Source organism: Periplaneta americana, chromosome 9 (genome assembly GCF_040183065.1).
Source record: "Periplaneta americana isolate PAMFEO1 chromosome 9, P.americana_PAMFEO1_priV1, whole genome shotgun sequence".
In the NCBI taxonomy this organism is placed as follows: Eukaryota; Metazoa; Arthropoda; class Insecta; order Blattodea; family Blattidae; genus Periplaneta; species Periplaneta americana.
This window is the reverse complement of record NC_091125.1, coordinates 167,845,503-167,870,511: the sequence shown is the minus strand read 5'-3', so window position 1 is coordinate 167,870,511 and position 25,009 is coordinate 167,845,503. Positions and strand designations below refer to the sequence as shown.

The following is a 25,009-nucleotide window of genomic DNA, read 5'->3' as shown; positions in this document are numbered from 1 at the left end:
TAAGGGTGTTTGAGAATAAGGTTCTTAGGAAAATATTTGGGGCTAAGAGGAATGAAGTTACAGGAGAATGGAGAAAGTTACACAACACAGAACTGCACGCATTGTATTCTTCACCTGACATAATTAGGAACATTAAATCCAGACGTTTGAGATGGGCAGGGCATGTAGCACGTATGGGCAAATCCAGAAATGCATATAGAGTGCTAGTTGGGAGACCGGAGGGAAAAAGACCTTTAGGGAGGCCGAGACGTAGATGGGAGGATAATATTAAAATGGATTTGAGGGAGGTGGGATATGATGATAGAGACTGGATTAATCTTGCTCAGGATAGGGACCAATGGCGGGCTAATGTGAGGTCGGCAATGAACCTCCGGGTTCCTTAAATACCATTTGTAAGTAAGTAAGTACAACACTCCTCAAGAAAATAAAAATCGCCCAAGATTATTTACCTATACAAACTAACGAAAACCATGTAAAATTAGAACAGTCATCCCTAGGTATTAAATCCCTCTCATTTTGAACACCAAGCCACATGGTAAACCTTGTTAAATTGTTTGACTTTAAAATACGCACCACGAATGGATTCCCTGCTGGGTTGGCATGCCACGTCTTGGCCGGGAAGTTCATAGACTGACTAGTTGGAAATGCTGCCGCTGCTGCTGCTGCTGCGGCTGACGGGTGAAATGTTGGAAGCCCGCCATTCAGAACTTGTCCATTGGGCATCCCACTGACTCCTACACCAGGCCACCCAAAAGCGCCATCTGAAAAGAGCATCAGAAAACTATGACATTATTAACAATTTCACAATAATCAAATAGGCGGCAAAAACATCTCTTGTATCAGAAAGCAGAAGGATTTTTAGGTTATGATTGATTCATATATATGTTTTGATTTTGGTACTCCCGAATTTCAAGGACAAATCTCCGGTGGGCGGGCAAAAGTGCTTAAGTAACTATTTTTGTGATACAAGATTTCCTTCATTAAACCTGTTTCCTAAAAGAGATTCTAAAACCAGTGGCGTCAAAAAATAAAGAGAAACATGAAATAGCCGAAACATGTCACTTTTCGGATTTACCAGCAGTTGCTTAAATCTTTTAAAATTCCTCCTGTAAATTTTTCATAAAGTGACTTAAGCCCCTTTGCACGTCCACCACTGAAATAATTGTGTATATTTTTCGATATTCAAAGGAAGTAAATCATAAAGGTGTGTGAAAAGTGGAACATTCATTTCACCATATTTCAAAATGGAGATTTTGAACTTGCTTCGTTCTGGCTTCTGAGATAAGACCTGGGATCGTCTTTTTTCAATTTCGTATATTACACATTAAAATAAATAAATAAATAAATAAATAAATAAATAAATAAATAAATAAGATAGATAAATAAATAAATAAAAAAGACATGGAGGATGAGGGAAGGAAAGGAAGGTACAAACATTCGAAGTGCATGGGTCTTATTACCATAATATTCAGATTTTATTTTATTTTTTAAACACTTGCATTAGAGCATGCAGGACAATGTTAGCAATTTAGCTAGAGCTTTGATTTTTCAAGCTTCAGGTCTAGGTTCAACTGTTGGTAAGTCCAAATTAAATTTCGTTGGGGTAGGATTTCACAGAGTACTCTCACTTCCTTTATAGTCATTTTACTACTTATCCATAACATACAATCATTCATGTCACCTGATTAATAAATAACAGGAAACTTTTTCACCAAATCTTGCCATACGATTTGGACAGTAAAACACAACTGAGGCTGCGAACTTCCAAGTACTCTCAAAGGATTTTTTTTAATTGACCGAAATAAAAAAAAAACTGGTCTCATTCTTGACCCCACTGTAAGGTTTGAAATTAATGAAGATCAACCAAAGCAGGTACATGAAGAGAAACGCGCTATTTACCTTCCATGCTGTGATGATCTCAGTCATAAATATAATATTCAAGATTGGAATGTCATTGGAATTATGTTTGGTGCGCGAGGAACAATTCCCAAATTTACATTGGAGATCCTCAGAAAATTAAAGGTTCCTGATAAGACTCTTTTTTTTTTTTTTTATTGGGTTATTTTACGATGCTGTGTCAACATCTGGGTTATTTAGCATCTGAATGAAATGAAGGTGATAATGCCGGTGAAAAGAGTCCGGGGTCCAGCACCGAAAGTTACCCACCATTTGCTCGTATTGGGTTGAGGGAAAACCCGGAAAAAACCTCAACCAGGTAATTTGCCCCAACCAGGATTCGAACTCAGGCCACCTGGTTTCACGGCCAGACGCTCTGACCGTTACTCCACAGGTGTGGACGATAAGACTCTTCAGACAATTGCATCAACCATTTTAAAATCGTCATTGAACATCACCAATCACCATCTCTATTCATCTTTATAATATTCAATGTATATTATTTATTTTCAATAAATTTTTATAGTTTTGATAGCTACCAAATTTTGTCGCAGAATATTCTTTTTTAAAATTTCAATATGTATTTTTTTAACATTAATTTACGTTTTCTTTTTTATTCATTTGAATTGATTAGGATGCCGATATTTTAAATTCAAGATTTGGATGGCTATCATTTCGATGATATTCTCCCTTTAATGTGATCTCCTGTCTTCATTATTTATTAGAGCTGCTCCAGCATTGCTTGCACCATGGGCAGTAATAAATAATTAATAAACACTACTATTATATATTTTTTTCTACTAGAAATCCAGAATTAAAAATAATATTAATATTTATAATTAAAATGTTATAATTTATAAATTTGACAAACTATTAGTAATATGTGAAAAAAGTTCAAATTAATTGATACTCGAAAGTGAACTGACTGATTAGAAAATCAAATATACTAAAATGTAAAACTTTCAGATTCATGTAACAGATATTAATGATTTATTATTAGCAGATATGTAATACTTATTTATAAATGGCTTTTAAGAAAACCGGAGGTACATTGTCACCCTCACATAAGTCCACCATCAGTCTCTATCCTTAGCAAGATTAATTCATTCCCTACCATCATATCCCACCTCCCTCAAATCTATTTTAATATTATCCTCCCATCTATGCCTTGGCCTCCCCAAAAGTCTTTTCGCCTCAGGTCTTCCAACTAATACTCTATATGCATTTCTAAATTCATCAAATTCAATAAGAATATTATACAGAACTTCTCTCTTAACCGAGTCATATGCCTTTTTGAAATCTATGAATAACTGATGTACTGTATCCTTATATTCCCATTTTTTCTCCAATATCTGTCGAATACAAAAAACCTGATCAATAGTCCATCTAATACACTTAAAACCACATTGATGATCCCCAATAATTTCATCTACGTACGGAGTTAATCTTCTCAAAAGAATATTGGACAAAAATTTGTATGACGTCAATAAAAGTGATATTCCTCGAAAGTTACTACAGTTAGTCTTTTCTCCCTTCTTAAAGATAGGTACAATTATGGACTCCTTCCATTGGTCGGGTACAATTTCCTTTTCCCAAATAGCATGTATAAGCTTACAAATTTCACTAGATAATGCATTTTCACCCTCCTGTATTAATTCTGCTGGAATTTGATCGATACCTGGAAACTTGTACTTTTTCAGATTTTCTATTGCAATTTTAACTTTAGAAAGTGTGGGTTCAGGTATAAATGGCTTTGCAGTTTGTGTTTGAATACTGTCCGAATATTAATATTTATATTAATACAATACTTTCTTTATATTGTAAAGAGTCATAGCGTACAGTTACAATTATATATAACATAAATTAATCATCTTTTGTGTAAATGTATTAGTATATTGACTGTCTAAATAAAATATCATAATTTTCTTGATTTTTTGTTGTTGTAAGAAATAGTTGGCAACCATAACAATTGTATAATTTGCCTAGAGCTCAAATGATACCTGAAGCTTCAGATATTATACAGTTCAATGCATTTTGTTTTACACTCAGACCACTAAGTTAGTCCTTGTTCAGTTAAGATTGAGAACTTCAATGAGCTCTAAAATATTCTCCTTGAATCACATGTCTTAACCTGCAAATACGTTATGTTAAGAAAATAATTATGATAACCAATGAAAGCATAAAGCATAAAGTGCCCTTCATCCTGAACATACGAACAATCTGTTCATGACAGAATGTAAAAATTATACCAACATTTAATAGATGCTTAAGGAAACATTGAAAGATATTATCTGATAGAAAGATCAAAAACAGGAAATTGATGAAAGACAGGCATACATGGTGATCCATTCGAGTATGGATAAAATAAAAATATTGTAAAATTGACTGATTTATTTTTCAGTATTTCGTAAACACACTCTGCAAAGATGAGAGTTTTCTACCCTTTGTTCACATTAAACTCAATGTAACAACTGATGAATACATGACACAAACTGTAACGTGAAACCAATTCTTTCCCTACGTGATTCAATTTCAGAGAGTAATTTCCGAAAAAGCTGCGATTATCTTAGCTCTGAAATCAACAATGCCACCGACTCATTCTGCATACAATGTTCTTCACAAACCCCAGAAAAAAAAAATCTAGTGGAGTCAAGTCAGGTGAATATGGAGGCCACACAGTTGATCATTTATAGAAACACATACACAAAGTTGTTCTTGGCATATGGCATGCTCACATACAAGATATCTCTCAAATAAACGGGCTTTTCTAAAAACAACAAAATAAATACATTGCATAATGAGACAGAAAATAAAGATACAAGAATTGTAACATTACATATTGCCATTTGTGTAACAACATCAATCACATTCGAAATTATTCCATCACATTCAAGTTTTGAAAATTATGTCCGGCAGGTGACGACCTTGACAATGTTCACACTCAGACAGCCTGCAATGAAGATCAATCAAGAGATGTGCCAACATCACAATAGCGACAGATTCGATTTCAACACGAATGTTATTCTTGAGCTCTTCAATGGTGTGTAGCCGACTTGCATACACTGTGCTTTTCAGGTGCCCCCCCCACCTTCCCTAGGAAATATATCACACCCAGTTAAGTCAGGAGACCTGGGGGGCCAATCAATGTCACCATTCCTGGAGATGACACGATTGTGGAAAATTTGGCGCACTGCTTGCATAGAAATTCTATGATGAATGAGATGTAGCCCCATCTTGCTAGAACCAATATGGCCTCTGTGTAAGGAATCTAGAAATTTTCCATACGAAGAATGTGTTTACCATGTTGGCATACCTGACAAAAGTTACTGTGGAACAGGAGCATTTCTTCCGATATTAAAATAACGCTGATATTCCCTTCAAGCAGCGGCCACACTATCGCCATTTTTTATAAAAAGTTTTAACAGCTATTGCTTGTTGAGATCCATTCCATTGATCCATGTTTCTGGTGTAGTATTGTTAAACAGATGATGGTCAAACATTGTTTCTGCAAATGGCGTAGTATCATTAAACAAATGACAGTAAAAAATTGTTGTTGTTTTCTAATGCCAGGTGTTTGACAATAGTCATTTGACCTCTTGCACTCCAATATTTTTCAAAGATATTATCATGGTCAGCCACTGAAGCACAGATTTTGAGGTGTTCCGAATCCATTTCTTGGTTTGAGTTGCATAATGGCTGCAAAAGGGTATCTGTCGGATACAGGGGGGAGAGCCATTAATCCTTCCCATTGAAGGCTTTAAGGAACCAACCTGGACAAATACCCAATGTCCCATCCCTACCTTCCCGTGGTGCAGCTGTTAGTAAGAATAATTTTACAAGCTGAACTAAAGGGAGGGGCTACTCATCAATTAGCACTGGTTAGCTTGATGATTTAATGACTGAATTTGGTATAATTTTCCTCTATTCAATACCTAATTCTCTCTTTACCCTTTCCTATCCAGTCCTCTGACTGAACTCTTACTTTCTTCGACCCCGACGGCAATAGAGCATTCGAGGCCTAGGGGTTCATTTCCTTTTCCTTCCTCCTCTTTCTACTTTTCTGTTCCTAGTGCTGACCTGCTATGGCACTAAAATCGTCCTCCAGTGGCTTAAGGAGGGAAAGCTGGTGATCAACAAGATCTCCCAGCTAGGTCCAATGGACCCGTCGACCAACAGCAGGTGTGGTCCTCCAGACATTCTGGGGGTTGTGTGTGAATGAAGTAGCCACCAAAACGTTAAAATATGGTGTTCACTTAAATCGGCTACAACTTGCCATTTAACTCCAATATGAAAAGAGTACCATTAAGGTAAAATTATCCGGAGGTAAAATAGTCCCCCAATCGGATCTCCGGGCGGAGACTACTTTAATGGTACAGAATCAACTAAACATCTTACAATGGAATGCTGGTGGTATAACATCAGTCAAAAATTGTTGGCAACATCAAAAGGGAAAATTTTCTCAGAAAATTAAAAAAGCCTGTTTATTTGAGACACCCTGTATCTCGTAATGAACAATAAATTCCACATTACTCAGCCACGGCAAACACACACTGCTCTGTCTGTTTCCTTCTGTCTCTGTGTGTTGGCCTATATCTCTCTCTCTAGCTTCTTCACTCATGAAAGATATTGAAGCAGGCCTATTCATTTACTGTTTGACGAACTATAGAATATACATTATTCTCAGCGACAAACCTCCTGCATATGAACTTCAGCGGCTTCACAGCTTCTGCGAATCACAGGAGTGCAGCGTGGCCTAATAAAGGAATATCGCTATCAAAGGGAGCGTTGGCAGTCGAGCATTTATTTAATTCTGAACTTCAGTAGCTTGCTAGATATAAAGAGAATGCATTTCTAAGTATGTCCGAAAAAAAAAAGCAATTTTAGGTCAAACCGTTTCCTCTGCACAATTATTACAAGGATATGGGTTATAGTACAGTGTTCGATCTTAACGCATTCTGGAAGAACAGCGCTATTGTTTAGAATGCCTGCATCACTCAAGACATGTACATACAAGAAAACAGAAAACAAACACACACGGTCAAGCTGACACACACTTATCATTTTTCCTCTGTATTTATATTTGCACAAAAAGCAAGTCATTTCTCATTCACGTGAAAGAATATTCCTGTTACACCTTGGTGTTCAGTAAAACAAGTGGTAGTGATAAAAGAGAGACAAAAGGTTGTGTTTTATGCAGACCACGCACAATTGATATTTAGAGTTCACGAGTTTTTTTTTATTCCAACATTCCTCCTCTTTTAACAGACAAAAGGCTTGAGTCCTTTGACAAAGCAGAAATGGTCGTTTAAAGGTAAGCATTCACTACATCGCATCGCACTCATCGAAAGAATCGCACGGATCGGAAAAAGACTATCTTTGCTGTAATTGTTATGTAACCACGTTCACTACATCGTATCAGACGCACCGCCTCTCGGCAAATCCGTCTACGTTTCTCGGATGAGCAACTTTTCCGATGTGTGCGATCATGGCCTTCTTTAATAAATCAATTTTAATTGGTCAACTGTTACTATTATGTTGTGCCATGTTCAGTGTCACGACAAAATGGCAGACGGAAAACTTATTTCGCTTGTAGAAAATTGCGAAGAATTATATAATTTGAGGCAGTCCCATTACAGTAATCAAGTCATTTCTTACATATATATTATGTAACCAATATTTCTTTCGTTTCTTTCTCTTCAATTAAGATGAAGTAATTACAAATTCTTATTCGCTAACAATCATAATTAAGACCTAACCTCAACTCCTCTGTTTTCAGCAATGTCAATATCGTACAACGTCATGTTTTGAACAGCTGATAGGGGAATCCGATGAGGTAGAGCCGTTACAGTGAACGCACTGCACTTAAAATATCCGTTGCATGCGATTCGTACGAGAAGTGCGATATGATGTAGTGAACGCTTACCTTAACTCGCTGTAACTCAAAAACCAGTAAAGATTTTAAAAGTAATTTACATTCATGTCAACATTTCTCTCACTTTCATTCCTCCAACGTGAAAAACAAAAAAGTTTGTCACTTAGCAACTCTTGAAGGTGTAAAGTCAATTTTGAACAGATCACTCCGAAGTTACTATTTTTTCTCTGTTTGCAAAAAAGATTATGATTTCGATTTTTTTTCCTATGCTTTCCTCAGACCTTCACCTGTCAATCATAAAAATTACAGCACGATTATCTTAGAAGGTACAATGTGATAAATATTTAACACAGCGGGAAACCAATTTCTCCCTCCCTCTGACTCCGGTATCACCGTCTCTGTCTCTCACACAAGAGGCAAAAGTCATCACAGTAGAATCTCGAATGTCCGTCACCCTATTAACCGAGTGGTGGATTAACCGTGTCTTTCTCTCCCCTTTTTTTTTTTTTTTGCTGCAGAATTATATGAAGTACTGTACATTGTATTAACACGTTGGGAAAAAACGTAATACGGCGATCGCCAGTAGGGGAAGTTATCCCCACCCACATGAAATGTGCATTCGACACAACATTAGCCTATCACGTAGAGTGTGTGGTGAGCTTGTAGGCGAAAAGTGGAAAGGGGTCGTGGGCGGAGCTTAACGTTCGCCGTATTACGTTTTTACCATTATCACACGTTATTTTTTTTTCTAGAGAGTGTTATTACCAGCCTTTTCCCTTACACAGTTTGGTCTACTGTTCGAATTTTGGTATGGTATAACTGCTATATGAAATGTTTTCTACATGCGTCAAAAGGAATCTCATTGTGCTAAGAATCGAAAAAAAAAAGTGTAAATATTTGACTGGTTTGGGGAAAGAGAAACTGTGGCTCATCTCGCATCAGAATACGAAATTTGAGTGTATAAAGTATGTAAATCTACAACACGAAACCTCCAGTACCCATATATTTCGACAGACAGCCATTACAAGGAGTTTCCTTGCCCATTAAAAACCCGTCGTTGACAACCAGACTTAAATTAGAGAACGTCTGATCCACTACCTAGCATGTTAAACACAACACCATGAAGAGAATTACGAAAGTTAAATATTGACTAAATTTACGAATAGTACATTATGCAACGAGCCTATAATGATAGTAATTAAGACGCGAGTATGTTTGTTTTTGAAACTCGCGCTCGCTTCATAAATTTCATACGAGAGTCTTAATTACCATTATAGGCAAGTTCCATATGACTTTTTATGCTCGACCATATTTCTAACTTGAAATTATTCAGAAGTATTAATTTTATTTGTATCTGACTGAAGATCGGAAGTGACCTTGTGCAGTATTTTATTTATTTTAGTAGGTTATTTTACGACGCTTTATCAACAGCTTAGGTTATTTAGCGTTTGAATGAGATGAAGGTGATAATGGCGGTGAAATGAGTCCGGGGTCCAACACCGAAAGTTACCCAACATTTGCTCATATTGGGTTGAGGGAAAACCCCAGAAAAAACCTCAACCAAGTAACTTGCCCCGACCGGGAATCGAACCCGGGCCACCTGGTTTCGCGGCTAGACGTGCTAACCGTTACTTCACAGGTGTGGACTGCATAGCTAGTAAATTGTGAGATGTGTGCATACGCGAAAGTATTTATTTTTTCCGAGGAACAATAATGTCATTGACCTTGATGTAATGTAGAGAACAACATGAACTAATTTTGATATAACCTGGAAATTGATTTAGAATTGAAAAACGAGATGACAAATTGAATTTATTTGAATATTATTTACAATTAACGCTAATTATTATAGTAACAGAACATAACCTTCTGCGACAGTATTGGATTTCCAGCCTCCATGACATTTCCCTCGTCTTTCGATTGCATATCTGAGAATAATCGAAAACCTGAACTTTAATGAATAGGTGTACTTTAATGACATGCATTAAAGGACTGCTACCAAGTGTATAATTACTACATTTCGGCATGGTCGAGTATAAAATATTTTATGGTACGGATTATCCGATTTTTTCGATTAACCATTCAGGCCATCCCCTTCATTACCACGGATAATAGAGGCTCTACTGTATATTACAATGCCTCAGCAATTGGTTCTCCTCATATGCAGGAGATTTGCAGAGGAGAATAACAATGAAAAATGCATAGGAAGACATGAAATAGTAAAAATTTGCATGACAGTAGCACAAGCCATTTACAATTTGTAGGTATGTCTACTGCAAGCAATTGCGTATTTTAACTGCAGAAGAAATGTTGCATGAAAAATAACGTCTTGAGATATGACTCAATAAAGAGGTGTAATGTGTCTTGTTAGTCTGCAAAGAAAAAAACAAAGGAATAGTAATAAAGGAAAGCTGCAGGGTAGAGTCAGGGTTTATATGCAAAATACATGTTGCGTACAACATTCTGGAACAATTACAAAAGTGACATTCTAAAGCAACTGCAATACACAGCATAAGGTGAATTCTTATTACAGTTATATTAAAGGCCCGGTCATACAAAATGCGGACTGTCCGCACAGACTCTGTATTACGTTAGAATGCATCATCCTAGTCAAACAGCGCGCGGCCTAATGCCGCGGTCTAGTCTGGTTCGCGGCGGACTGATAGGGAGTTGTGTTTTTCCACAGAGTTCGCGGCAGACATCTCGTAGAAAATGGCCGATGAAACGGAAAAATTAATTGAATTTGTGCGGGAATATGCTCATTTATATGATATGCGGTATCCTGACTCCACCTCCGTCGTCTCCTTTTTTTTCAACCAACTCATTGTGGTCAGATAATCCTAATTATATACATAATCCTTCCAATGAAATTAATTATACTGACCTGGAGGTAGCTACCTCACCTCCGATGTCATTAGGTTTTTTGCCACTATTGTTTCTTCTGCAAAAGATTTGTACGAAAACGTACTGTAGTTCATAAATAAACCGGAAGAGGGAAATAACAGTACTTCTCAATAGTAATTTTGTCTACGAAATAATACTGTTTTCTGAGTCGTGTTTTCTTTTCTATATCAATACTTATTTTTCAGTTGATTATTATTAAATACAGTTTAAAATACAAACGAAAACCTTTTATCTACCTCAAGCAGATCGCTAGTCTTTCCTTCGTTCCAATCAGTCTCCTCCAGTTTGTTGTCATTTTCAATATTTTTGGTTCTGTAAGGCTATGTAATTGCTCAAACTGTTGTTTAGACATCCCAAAATAGTCGTAAAAACGGTCTTCAAACAAATTCAGTTCATTACACAGTCTGTGAAATTCGCCTTGTTCCCCTCTTTTTTTAATTTATTTCATGCACCCACTTCCTTTTCCTTTCCCGCTTTGATGAACAGCTCAAAGCGAACAGAACAGCAATTGTTCTTCATCTGAGGAGCTGCAGGACATGTTAATTAATACAGGAGAAGACACGAATGTAAAAGTACAATTTCAAACAAATTTAGAAACATACAAATCTGGCTTTCAGGTAGTAGCTCCCTGTAAAGCAGGTTTCAATAATTTCAAGTAAAAATTGTTTCGGGGCCGGGTATCGAACCTGGGACCCTTCGCTTAGAGCGCGAATGCTCTACCGACTGTGCTACTCCAGGAACTATACACGACACTGTTACAATTTTTCCTTTTATATCCACACAACTCACATGAGCTGACAAGACGCCAGAACTCAACTGTGAGTGCACACAAAAACTGTGTGACTTTAAATTGTGGCTACCTGAAAGCCAGATTTGTATAATGCATTCGTTACTGGAGGTACGTTAACAGAAAGCCACAATTTAAGTCACACAGTATTGTGTGCACTCACAGTTGAGTTCTGGCTTCTTGTCAGCTCATGTGAGTTGTGTGGATATAAAAGGAAAAATTGTGACGGTGTCGTGTATAGTTCCTGGGGTAGCTCAGTCGGTAGAGCATTCGCGCGCTAAGCGAAGGGTCCCGGGATCGATACCCGGCTCCGGAACAATTTTTCCTTGAAATTATTCAAACCTGCTTTACAGGGAGCTACTACCTGAAAGCCAGATTTGTATAATACATTTGTTACTGGAGGTACGTTAACAGAAAGCCACAATTTAAAGTCTCACAGTATTTGTGTGCACTCACAGTTGAGTTCTGGCGTCTTGTCAGCTCATGTGAGTTGTGTGGATATAAAAGGAAAAATTGTGACGGTGTCGTGTATAGTTCCTGGGGTAGCTCAGTCGGTAGAGCATTCGCGCGCTAAGCGAAGGGTCCCGGGATCAATACCCGGCTCCGGAACAATTTTTCCTTGAAATTATTCAAACCTGCTTTACAGGGAGCTACTACCTGAAAGCCAGATTTGTATAATACATTTGTTACTGGAGGTACGTTAACAGAAAGCCACAATTTAAAGTCTCACAGTATTTGTGTGCACTCACAGTTGAGTTCTGGCGTCTTGTCAGCTGATGTGAGTTGTGTGGATATAAAAGGAAAAATTGTGACGGTGTCGTGTATAGTTCCTGGGGTAGCTCAGTCGGTAGAGCATTCGCGCGCTAAGCGAAGGGTCCCGGGATCAATACCCGGCTCCGGAACAATTTTTCCTTGAAATTATTCAAACCTGCTTTACAGGGAGCTACTACCTGAAAGCCAGATTTGTATAATACATTTGTTACTGGAGGTACGTTAACAGAAAGCCACAATTTAAAGTCTCACAGTATTTGTGTGCACTCACAGTTGAGTTCTGGCGTCTTGTCAGCTGATGTGAGTTGTGTGGATATAAAAGGAAAAATTGTGACGGTGTCGTGTATAGTTCCTGGGGTAGCTCAGTCGGTAGAGCATTCACGTGCTAAGCGAAGGGTCCCGGGATCAATACCCGGCTCCGGAACAATTTTTCCTTGAAATTATTCAAACCTGCTTTACAGGGAGCTACTACCTGAAAGCCAGATTTGTATAATACATTTGTTACTGGAGGTACGTTAACAGAAAGCCACAATTTAAAGTCTCACAGTATTTGTGTGCACTCACAGTTGAGTTCTGGCGTCTTGTCAGCTCATGTGAGTTGTGTGGATATAAAAGGAAAAATTGTGACAGTGTCGTGTATAGTTCCTGGGGTAGCTCAGTCGGTAGAGCATTCGCGCACTAAGCGAAGAGTCCCGGGATCGATACCTGGCTCCGGAACAATTTTTCCTTGAAATTATTCAAATTTAGAAACAAATCGAGAAAATACGATGAGTACTGCACTTGGCAACAATTGTTTCCACACTGGTTCGTCCTGCACTGTCCGCGTTCTGTTTGACTTCTTCAGTCCGTGGGGGACTGCGATCCTCCCGTCAGCGCGGACAGTCCGCATTCTGTTTGACTGGGCCTTAAAAATAATTGCATATATGCAGCAAAAGTATTAGTACATTTTTGTGCAAATTTTGGCACTTAGTTTTGCATACATCTCCGGACTCTAATGATTAGAAACTTACCGACAGGATCCACAAAAATGAATGTATAGGAATCAACCCCACACTTAAAGTCGTAGTGTTAGCTGTGCAGAGATGTGAGTGGTTGGGAGACTACTACAGATACAACACTAGGGCAATTCCTTACCAGTATTCATTCCAAAACCAGGCTGACCTGGTCTTGTCCTGAAAGGATTTGCACCAAACCCAGATGGTGGATTTGAACTATTAGGTAAACCATTGGACCCAGAAGAAACCCAAGAGTTAGCATTTGTGCCTAAGAAATGACAGAATACAAGAACAATTAAGTATCTGTGTGATTATGTATAAACAACAAGGCAATGTAAGAATCGCTCTTTCCTACAAGAGGCTCGTCTACTGACCTGTAAATGGGTTGGCTGTTGAAACTGTGCTGGCCATTCCTGCGGCATCAGGAAACGCCCCGGCTTGTGTGTGAACAAAACCAGCTTGGGATGGAGAGCCGTATACTGTCCCTCCCACAATACTTGGACCATTCACAGACCAGGTGTTACCAGCAGACGTAGCTGTGGCAAAAGATCAAACACATTCATAATCAGTTAGATGACTCAAGTTGGGATGCTATCATTCTCTCACTAGTATTAAATTGTTATTAAACTACCTGAAAAAAATCCCGATAATAATAATAATAATAATAATAATAATAATAATAATAATAATTTATTTAACCTGGCAGAGTTAGGCCATGCGGCCTTCTCTAACACTCAACCAGGAGTAAAACTGCGTTACAAAAAACACTACAAATTTACAAAGTACACTACAATTTTACACACAAAACTGAATAAGATAATAATAATAATAATAATAATAATAATAATAATAATAATAATAATAATAATAAAAAAATGTAAACAAATAAGTAGAAATCAGACATAATATATAACATACAGAAAGAATGGAAAAAGCATAATAAAATGTGAACAGCAGGTCAAAATAAACGAGACATACAAAGTATAAAAAAATAAGACAATTATTGATAATAATAATAATAATAATAATAATAAATAAGAATATTAGTAATAATAATAATAATAATAATAATAATAATAATAATAATAATAATAATAATAGTAGTAGTAATGAAATAGTGCAGTACAAAACATACAATGAATACAATATTTTTAATTACACACAGTATGGAAAATTATGATTATATATAGCTCAACTTATCACATTATAGATATACCATTATCGGAAAATATGAAAACAAAAATATAAAATAAGTTAAATATCACTAGAACATTAAAAAAAATGTGAATACGTGGAAACATGCAATACAACACTTGTAATAATAGTAAGTTAGTTCGGCAACTCGTCATAAGATAATTTTCTAACTTGGATTTGAAAGATTTCAATGTTCGGCAGCCCTTGACTTCAGGCGGCAGAGAGTTCCAGTGACGAGAGGTAGCAACAGTGAAAGATGAGGAATACAGAGATTATGTATGAAGTGGAATTTCTAGCGTGTTATCGCATTGTGATCGAGTATTAATATTATGATAGCGAGAGAGAGTATGAAAACGAGCGAATAAATAATAGGGAGACGAAATATATGGAAAAAAAAAAGATAACTAAGTTATTCTAGAGTGCATAATCTGAAAATACTATAGTGGCGTTCACGTAAGAATGGTTCCTAAAAAGCTAAGATGGCCACATCTTCAATGTCGCCAACTGTTGCCAAGTATCACCAAAGCAGGTAAAATAACAATAATTAAATATTATTTATTTGTGATTGATCTGATATTAAAATGTATTTTGTCTGGCAACATGAAATTCATTCCTTTGATAAAACAATTTATGATTCATAAGACCTAACCTAAAAATTTTATTTGACCACATGAAACGATTAGTATGAGTTCCAATAACTTACTACCACTTTAAAATGTATAATAATCTGAAGCACGACAGCCCATGAAAGACCATGACTGACCAGCTAGCTGCTGGCCTCACGTCCACATGCCGAGACAGAGGTGTATGATTATCCAACCAGAATGGAGGTATCGTGTGGTTAGTACAATGATCTCTCCCCCCTCCCCCCAGCCATTATAGCTGGCTTTTGTAACCGAATTTCACTACCTATTGTAGCTCCACAAGTGCATCATGATGATGTGTGTCACTGGTCCCATACACCGGCCGAAATTTAATGAGAAAATTTCTTCCATTATGGGGACTTGAACCAGCGCACATTTCTGAATGCAAGTTCCAGGCAGGATGTCTTAGATCATGATGCCAAAGTGTGCAACAGTCTAATGCAATACCAAGCTTAAAACTGGAATTGAACAACTCCAGAAAGTAATGCATGATAATAGCACTTACATTTATAGTTTTAAATACAATTTTGAAAATAATTCAGGTACAGACAGCTTAAAACTTATAATAAACAACATTTTCATTAAGCAATATAAAAAACTGTATTTGAAAATATAATAGATATTAGTGGCTTGTGCAGTAAATGCTGCAAACTACGTTGGTTAGACGTTCAAATAAAAATTTTTCTGATTTATTTTCAATGAAAAATACCAGACATTTTGAAAGTTATTTGCTTCCATAATAATAAAACATACTCGCTCTGAATGGTTTTTTATGCCAAATACTTTTTCTTGAACCTATCCACCTTCAGTTTTTGTTTCAACGCGAAAATGCAAGTAACAATGTCAGGACGATCAGTGGGTTTTTCATGTGGGAGTAAAGCAATAGCTATTTTAGGTCATTATGGATTATAGGTGAAAGTTAAAGAAAGTCAGGTTTGCTATGCTTTCGAACAATAGCATAGCATCTTGGTGTAGCTGCTGCATGTAGAACTTGAAATGTAGAGGGTAAAATCATTTTATCCTGCTAAGAGATCTTGCTGAAATGATCGGGATACTACAAAAGTTTCTAGGTCTTTTATTTTATCAGTAAGTAATACCGTCTTTCCTTGGGAACTGTAATTTTTGTGCTCTCTCGAGCCAATACTGAATATACACCACACAGTCATTAAATATATGAAAAAGACCCAACCCACTTGATTAATAACTATAAAATATTCGATTTTTAATAATGATATTATTATCTTATGCAAGTTTTGCAGTTTATATATTATCATGGCATTAACTATAACAATAATTAATTCTAATGGTAATGTCATCAAACCACCTCAAGTTTTGTAGATTTTAATATCCAATACACAACTGTACTCACAAAATTACATACAGCAGAATCAGACCTGTAAATTATTTTTAGTAAGTCTTGAAGCTTTTAATAACCAATTGAATTTGAACTCTAAATATGTCAGCAATCCTGCAGGTCATGGCCTTCTTGTAATAGCGTTTGTTTATTGTAGTGTGTGTTTTGTTTTATTTTGAAATGCAATTAGTTCTCAAAACTGACGAAAGATGGATTTTGGAAAATAGGAAAATTATGTAGGAAAACTGACATTTCACTGCAAACTACTATTTTTCTGAAAAACTTTGGGTTCCAAGCTTCAAAATGAGGGGTCATTTATTAAAATCCGTTCAGCCGTTGTCCCATAATTTCCATTACCAGTTCAAATTATATATATAGATAATTCAGTGATACCTATTTGCAACAAGTGCAGTGAAGTGCACGGAATGGTTACCAAATACAATCTTTTTAATAGAAGATAAACTTAATTTCTATATACAGTATACAATATACAGTGTTTCCCTGGAAACACTTCTGATTATTATGAATCATTTCTATGGAAACGTTCTTGATAGATGAGCATTATGTGTATAAACGAAACTTTTAAAATTAAAATTTATTATAATTCAAAGACGTCTTAAATCATCTAATACAACGATTATAATACACATATATCTGGCATTATTAGAACATAAATGGCACAGAACGACATCTCAACTAATATTCGCAACAGGCCACAAGTTATAGCAGATATCACTCCACACATATTCACGATCATGTCTTGGTGTATTCTCTGTAGTCGGGCCCACAAACTAAGTATTCTTGGATTATGAATTCAGTCAAGAACCGAGAGCGGGTACCAGCTAAAAGGTTACAAGTCACTGAAAATATTCAAAGACGAAGTAAGGCGGTGGGAAGATATCCTCACTGTGTTTGCCTTCGAAAAGGGGGGCAGAATATCGCTCCAGCAGCACTTCCAGGCAGTGGGGATCAGACTGGACAGTGCCTACAGCAAAAAGGAATTATGTGCGCAGAAAAACAAACCAGAAAAATTCGCTCAGTGCCCATTCTTCATAATTCTCTATACGCTGGTGTCTACCCTAGAACAAACGAGCGTGGATATCACTCCAGCAACACTTCCAGGCAGTGGGGAGCAGTCCGGATATTGTCTACAGTGAATAGGAATTATACACGCATAAGAAGAGACAAGGAAAATTCGCTCAGTGTCCATTCTTCATAATTCTCTATATGCTGGTGTCTACCCTCGAACAAACGAGCGTGGATATCACTCCAGCAACACTTCCAGGCAGTGGGGAGCAGTCCGGATATTGTCTACAGTGAATAGGAATTATACACGCAGAAGAAGAGACAAGGAAAATTCGCTCAGTGCCCATTCTTCATAATTCTCTATACGCTGGTGTCTACCCTCGAACAAACGAGCGTGGATATCACTCCAGCAACACTTCCATGCAGTGGGGAGCAGTCCGGATGTTGTCTTCAGTGAATAGGAATTATACACGCAGAAGAAGAGACAAGGAAAATTCGCTCAGTGTCCATTCTTCATAATTCTCTATACGCTGGTGTCTATCCTCGAACAAACGAGCGTGGATTTCACTCCAGCAACACTTCCATGCAGTTGGGAGCAGTCCAGATATTGTCTACAGTGAACAGGAATTATACACGCAGAAGAAGAGACAAGGAAAATTCGCTCAGTGTCCATTCTTCATAATTCTCTATATGCTGGTGTCTACCCTCGAACAAACGAGCGTGGATATCACTCCAGCAACACTTCCAGGCAGTGGGGAGCAGTCCAGATATTGTCTACAGTGAATAGGAATTATACACGCAGAAGAAGAGACAAGGAAAATTCGCTCAGCGTCCATTCCTCATAATTCTCTATACGCTGGTGTCTATCCTCGAACAAACGAGCGTGGATATCACTCCAGCAACACTTCCATGCAGTGGGGAGCAGTCCGGATATTGTCTTCGGTGAATAGGAATTATGCACGCAGAAGAAGAGACCAGGAAAATTCGCTCAGCGACCATTCCTCATAATTCTCTATACGCTGGTGTCTATCCTCAAACAAACGAGCGTGGATATCACTCTAGCAACACTTCCATGCAGTGGGGAGCAGTCCGGATATTGTCTACAGTGAATAGGAATTATACACGCAGAAGAAGAGACCAGGAAAATTCGCTCAGTGTCCATTCTTCATAATTCCCTATACGCTGATGTCTACCCTCGAACAAACGAGTGTGGATATCACTCCAGCAACACTTCCAGGCAGTGGGGAGCAGTCCAGATATTGTCTACAGTGAATAGGAATTATACACGCAGAAGAAGAGACCAGGAAAATTCGCTCAGTGTCCATTCTTCATAATTCCCTATACGCTGATGTCTACCCTCGAACAAACGAGTGTGGATATCACTCCAGCAACACTTCCAGGCAGTGGGGAGCAGTCCAGATATTGTCTACAATGAATAGGAATTATACACGCAGAAGAAGAGACCAGGAAAATTCGCTCAGTGTTCATTCTTCATAATTCTCTATATGCTGGTGTCCACCCTCCAACAAACGAGCGTGGATATCACTCCAGCAACACTTCCAGGTAGTGGGGAGCAGTCCAGATATTGTCTACAATGAATAGGAATTATACACGCAGAAGAAGAGACCAGGAAAATTCGCTCAGTGTTCATTCTTCATAATTCTCTATATGCTGGTGTCCACCCTCCAACAAACGAGCGTGGATATCACTCCAGCAACACTTCCAGGTAGTGGGGAGCAGTCCAGATATTGTCTACAATGAATAGGAATTATACACGCAGAAGAAGAGACCAGGAAAATTCGCTCAGTGTTCATTCTTCATAATTCTCTATATGCTGGTGTCCACCCTCCAACAAACGAGCGTGGATATCACTCCAGCAACACTTCCATGCAGTGGGGAGCAGTCCAGATATTGTCTACAGTGAATAGGAATTATACACGCAGAAGAAGAGACCAGGAAAATTCGCTCAGCGTCCATTCTTCATAATTCTCTATATGCTGGTGTCCACCCTCGAACAAACGAGCGTGGATATCACTCCAGCAACACTTCCATGCAGTGGGGAGCAGTCCGGATGTTGTCTACAGTGAATAGGAATTATACACGCAGAAGAAGAGACAAGGAAAATTCGCTCAGTGTCCATTCTTCATAATTCTCTATATGCTGGTGTCTACCCCCGAACGAGCGAGGATATCACTCCAGCAACACTTCCAGGCAGTGGGGAGCAGTCCGGATATTGTCTACAGTGAATAGGAATTATACACGCAGAAGAAGAGACCACGATAATTCGCTCAGTGTACATTCTTCATAATTCTCTATACGCTGGTGTCTACCCTGGAACAAACGAGCGTGGATATCACTCCAGCAACACTTCCAGGCAGTGGGGAGCAGTCCAGATATTGTCTACAGTGAATAGGAATTATACACGCAGAAGAAGAGACAAGGAAAATTCGCTCATTGCCCATTCTTCATAATTCTCTATACACTGGTGTCTACCCTGGAACAAACGAGCGTGGATATCACTCCAGCAACACTTCCATACAGTGGGGAGCAGTCCGGATATTGTCTACAGTGAATAGGAATTATACACGCAGAAGAAGAGACCACGAAAATTCGCTCAGTGTACATTCTTCATAATTCTCTATACGCTGGTGTCTACCCCCGAACAAATGGGCGTGGATATCACTCCAGCAACACTTCCAGGCAGTGGGGAGCAGTCCGCACAGTGCCTAACCTCGAACAAGGGGCGAAGTCATCACTCTGGTGAAGACAAAGGAAGGGAACACTTCCAAGGTATAAAGCCTTGTATAAAACTGTATCAAGTTCACCTTGAAATATGTGAATAAATGCTAACTTAATCATCTGTTCTTTATTTCTAATGTAGCTTAACATTATTTAGTACAATTCCTTTCTGTTAATCGACACACAACGCATGCTCAATCATTGCTGTACAGAGTTTAGATATGAAGTGACTATTTGCAGTCTATGCAAGCACCAAGAACTTCCAATCAAGCACCTGAAAATTAACTCAATATTGTTAAGGAAAATAAACATTGTAGAGGAGACATATAATGTATATGTGAAGCGGAAAATGAAAATAATTTTTCGATCATATCCTGAATGACACATTAATCGAACTCGTCCTCTTCAACTTTTCCACGAGTTTTAATTCTGGAATGAAACAGCCTACTTTGTAGAACTATAACAAAATAGTAACTTGCAATAACTCAGCATACAAATTACCGTACGTCACCATTACAACAGTACTTTCTATCTTATACTGGTTGTTCATTTCAAAGTGTGTCATGATGTCACTGTTGTGAGTCAGCGATTTGAAGCGAGTTTCAGCTTTTATGTCAGAGAAGTTGCCTATTAATCAAGGTGTTCAATCTGAACTTGAGAATGTGTACTGTATAACTTGAACGTCATAGTAACAGATGGCGGCCTGTACGGTCTGTGTGCTACCATAACCTCTTTCGAACTGAGTTTTGCGAGGGCAAGTCGTACGCAGGCTATTTGTTATCATCGGTTGCATACGGCAACATTCCACAACACAAATCAAATGCTCCGTGTCCATGTTGACCATCCAAGTTAATGTCAACAAATACTGTACGTAAGTAATCGTCTTAACCCTCTCCCCATACCCCGACAGTAAGAAAAAAAACTCACCTCAGTACATGTTTCCAAACAGTTCACATTCCTGCCACTACCGGTGTTACAGTACGTATCGGTAAGTACTCTTCTGAATGAACGCCGTACTTGCCAGGCAATTTCTCTGGCACATAGGTAATACGCCTCTGCGGAAGGCGTAGGAAGATTGAATTCTCTAGGCTCATCGGCTAGCCACATGACGACATACAGCAAGCCATGACACACTTTGAACTGAACACGCAGTATATTGTATCTATTCTTTCCCGGAGTAATGAGAGATTCAATTAATTATCCTACCCAAGATCACTAATCACATGCCTTCAGTTGCAATTGAACTCAGACCTACCTGCAGACCAGTCACTTAGTTGAGGTTCTGAGGAAGCCTGTTGTGTTTTCATTAAACTATCCAAGTCCTTGAGTGCCGCATAACGGTCCTCTGTAGGGGGTTGCATTCCAACACCTTGGCTATTTAAAAACGGAGATTGTTGGAGGCCCCCCATCGTACTAGTTGCTTTCCTTGCTGGACTTGAAAATGAATTACTCATAGTTGAAAGCGTTGCTGATGTTGGCATACCTAGAATTAGAAACATCAGTGTTACAGTTATTAACAGTATTATTGTAATTAACTAACCAAAAATAAAAATGAAATATAAATCAGTTAGGTACCCCAATTGCTTTTAAAAAGGACTCAGGCATCAGTTATTGAAATTATTATTATTATTATTATTATTATTATTATTATTATTATTATTATTATTATTATTAGCTTAGGTTGTGGAGACATTTTATTGCTGAAGAAGCAAAGAGCATTAAAAAGAAATTCTGAATAATTTAACAAAATAGTTTCTTAAGAAAAGCTATTGGGGAATGAAATCTATACGCTCATAGTTAATTTAAAATTCAATGCCTCTTCTTCCTCTTCCTCTTCTTCTTCTTCTTCTTCTTCTTCTTCTTCTTCTTCTTCTTCACGCTCTACAACTCTCAGATGAAAGTTTTGGGCTTCTCAACAACTTTCTTCCATTCCTTACAGCTTCCAACTATCTTTATCCAGTTTTCCACCTTCATCAATTTCAAATCATTCAGGACATCATCCTCCCATCTATTTTTTGGTCTACCCTGCTTTCTGTTATAGTCCCGTCGCTCTAATTTCCGGTAGCCAATCACATTGCAGGTTGGCTACATTTAAACGTGTGCGTCTTGTGATTCGCTTATGAAGACGTTATTCATTTCTTAAGGCTCGATAAATATTTAATATAATCGCCCGCCATTTTGGCTCTTTCGTTGGCGTTTGCAGAAAGCACACGAAGACGTTATTTGCCACTCAATTATTTGCTGAATTACAGTGCGTTTGATTTATTATCATAGGAGCTACGACATGATAATGTTTAAAGGTGTGGCAAATAGATTCCTCGTATGGTAGCTCGGCAACGAAAGAACAAAAATGGCGAACGATACTACCTACCTAGACTTTAAAGAGCCTTCACTTCCTAAGACATAAGCAAAGAGGAGGAGTCATGCCGGGAATAACAGCGTGGCAACTATTACTATTGGTTTCCATTTGTATATTTGTTTGACCAGTCTATTATTCTCCATTCTATTTATATGACCAAACCATCCTAATCTTAGCGATTTTATATGATTTATTAAGTTCCTATTCTTTATCAGCTCATTCAGTTCACTGTTATATTTAATTCTCATGTACCATCATTCATTTTAGTTGGAATTAATTCAATGTCACTGCATAGTTAAATGTCAGGGCACTCATAATAATGTCAATGGATTAAAAATGGAAAAATTTTAAGTGTAACAATACAAATAAATGAAATATGTGTCATGCCGAACTGCAGGTTTTTAGATGTTAACCCTATGAACCTGATTTATTTACGGAATGGAATTGGCAAACATTTTAAAAAATAAGTGAACTATTTAATGCAACATGCTTTGTTCGAGATACAGTATTTATCATCAAGCGCTAAAAGTGCGCTGTACACAAGACAGATAATAATCCACACTGCAAACATTCTAACACAAATATCTTAAATTAAGTGCATCAACAGTAATATTCTTCTGAGAAGCAAAAGGAAATTAAGATTTTCTTTCCTCTGATCGTAATTTCACTTCAAGCCATTATAAAATAATGACAAGAATAGTAGTACCTATTACAGCAATAAAAGTACGTACTTTGTTTCTAGTATGCTCACTTACAAAAAGAATGGCCACCAATGAAAAAGTTCTAATCTAATGTCTGCACATACCCTAAGTCGTCAATAGGTTCTTCAAGATGATATGAACTACAAACAAACATTACTTGGAAAGGTTTTGTCTTCTACAAACGCGCTCATTAATTAATTATATTGAAAACTATAATTTTTATGGGAAAAGAGCTCGTAAATTTGGAAAGTCCATTATAATATTTAATAAGAAAATTACAAATGGAAAGATAACAATGAAAACGAAGAAAAGATAAAAATATCATGTACAGTATATGAATTCCAATACTTAATTTTAGTACTCTATAGTCGTAAAATACGAGGCCTGTCTAAAAAGTATCCGACCTTAATTTTTCCCGCGTAAAGTTGTGATTCTAAGGCGGCGCCACTGTGCATGGTGGAAGGAGGAACTGTAATGCGCATGCTTGAATTTTTTCACCGCTTTCGCTTGTGCCAGTCACTGGCTGGTGGTCGCCAAGTAAGGTGCTGTTCTAGGTGTTTGTCGGATTTAGTTTTCTCGCAAGATGACTGAACGAATTGAGCAAAGATACTGCATCAAATTTTGTCAAAAGCTTGGTGATTCTCAAAGTCAAACAATTCGTAAGATTCAGCAGGTGTTTGGGGAAGATGCGATGGGTGTAACACAAATTAAGGAGTGGTTCAACCGATTCAAAGATGGTCGCACATCAGCGGAGAGTGAGCAGCGTTGTGGCAGGCCCCAAACTGCTCGGAGTGCAGCTGTTGTTGAGAGGGTGCGAAATTTGGTGATGGCAGATCGTCGTTTGACCGTGCGGGAGATTGCCGAAGAGGTTGGAGTGAGTAAAGATTCTGCACATGCAATTTTGCGTGATGATTTGAACATGAACCGAGTGGCTGCGAAATTCTTGCCCAAGTTGTTGTCCCCGGAACAAAAGGACCTCGGTCGTGACGTTGCACAGGACCTTCTGGACACCGCCAACACTGATCCTGGGTTTCTGAACACCGTGATAACTGGAGATGAGTCATGGGTGTACGGGTACGACCCAGGAACAAAAAGACAGTCGTCGCAATGGAAGCATCCCGAGTCTCCAAGGCCGAAGAAAGCGCGGCAGGTGCGAAGCAAAATCAAGGTGATGCTGACTGTTTTCTTTGATGTCCGTGGAATTGTGCATCACGAATACGCACCGGAAGGACAAATGGTGACAAAGCAGTACTATCACGATGTTCTCCGGCGACTCCGTGATGCAGTTCGGCGCAAAAGACCAGACATGTGGACGGCGAACAACTGGCACTTGCATCACGACAAAGCCCCCGCAAATTCATCCCAATTGATACACACTTTCTTGGCCAAACATGGAATTATAACCGTTCACCAACCTCCCTACTCTCCAGACCTGGCTCCTTGCGACTTCTGGTTGTTTCCAAAATTGAAGACACCACTGAAAGGATCCCATTTTGAGAGTAGAGAAGAGATAATGCGGAATGCGACGACGGAGCTGAACACCATTCCAAAAGAAGACTTCCAGAGGTGTTTCCGGCAGTGGAAGGATCGGTGGGCTAAGTGTGTGCAAGCACAAGGGGCCTACTTTGAAGGGGATTAGGGTCCCAACCCCGTCAGGTATTTGAAATATTTTTTCTGGCTAAAGGTCGGATACTTTTTAGACAGACCTCGTATAGCGGGACTGTAATTTTAAATTACATCTGATTTTTACCTCATAAAAACAAAAGC

At 38.1% G+C, this 25,009-nt stretch overlaps 1 protein-coding gene and 1 non-coding gene across 4 annotated transcripts in view; one reads left to right on the top strand and one right to left on the bottom strand.

Moving 5' to 3' along the window:
- The window catches only part of drongo (Arf GTPase activating protein drongo), an 88,357-nt gene that overhangs the window by 5,796 nt on the left and 57,552 nt on the right, over positions 1-25,009 (bottom strand). For 2 of the 3 annotated variants that reach the window (XM_069836315.1, XM_069836316.1), the window contains 4 exons: positions 21,438-21,665; positions 13,600-13,761; positions 13,365-13,493; positions 574-761 (listed from right to left, as the gene is read on the bottom strand). In XM_069836315.1, the coding sequence (XP_069692416.1) occupies positions 574-761; positions 13,365-13,493; positions 13,600-13,761; positions 21,438-21,665 (707 nt within the window). The remainder of the gene's footprint in view (positions 1-573; positions 762-13,364; positions 13,494-13,599; positions 13,762-21,437; positions 21,666-25,009) is intronic. The other variant, XM_069836317.1, reaches the window with a different exon arrangement.
- Positions 11,702-11,775, top strand: TRNAS-GCU (transfer RNA serine (anticodon GCU)). The gene has a single exon. It is a non-coding gene; the product is annotated as a tRNA-Ser (tRNA).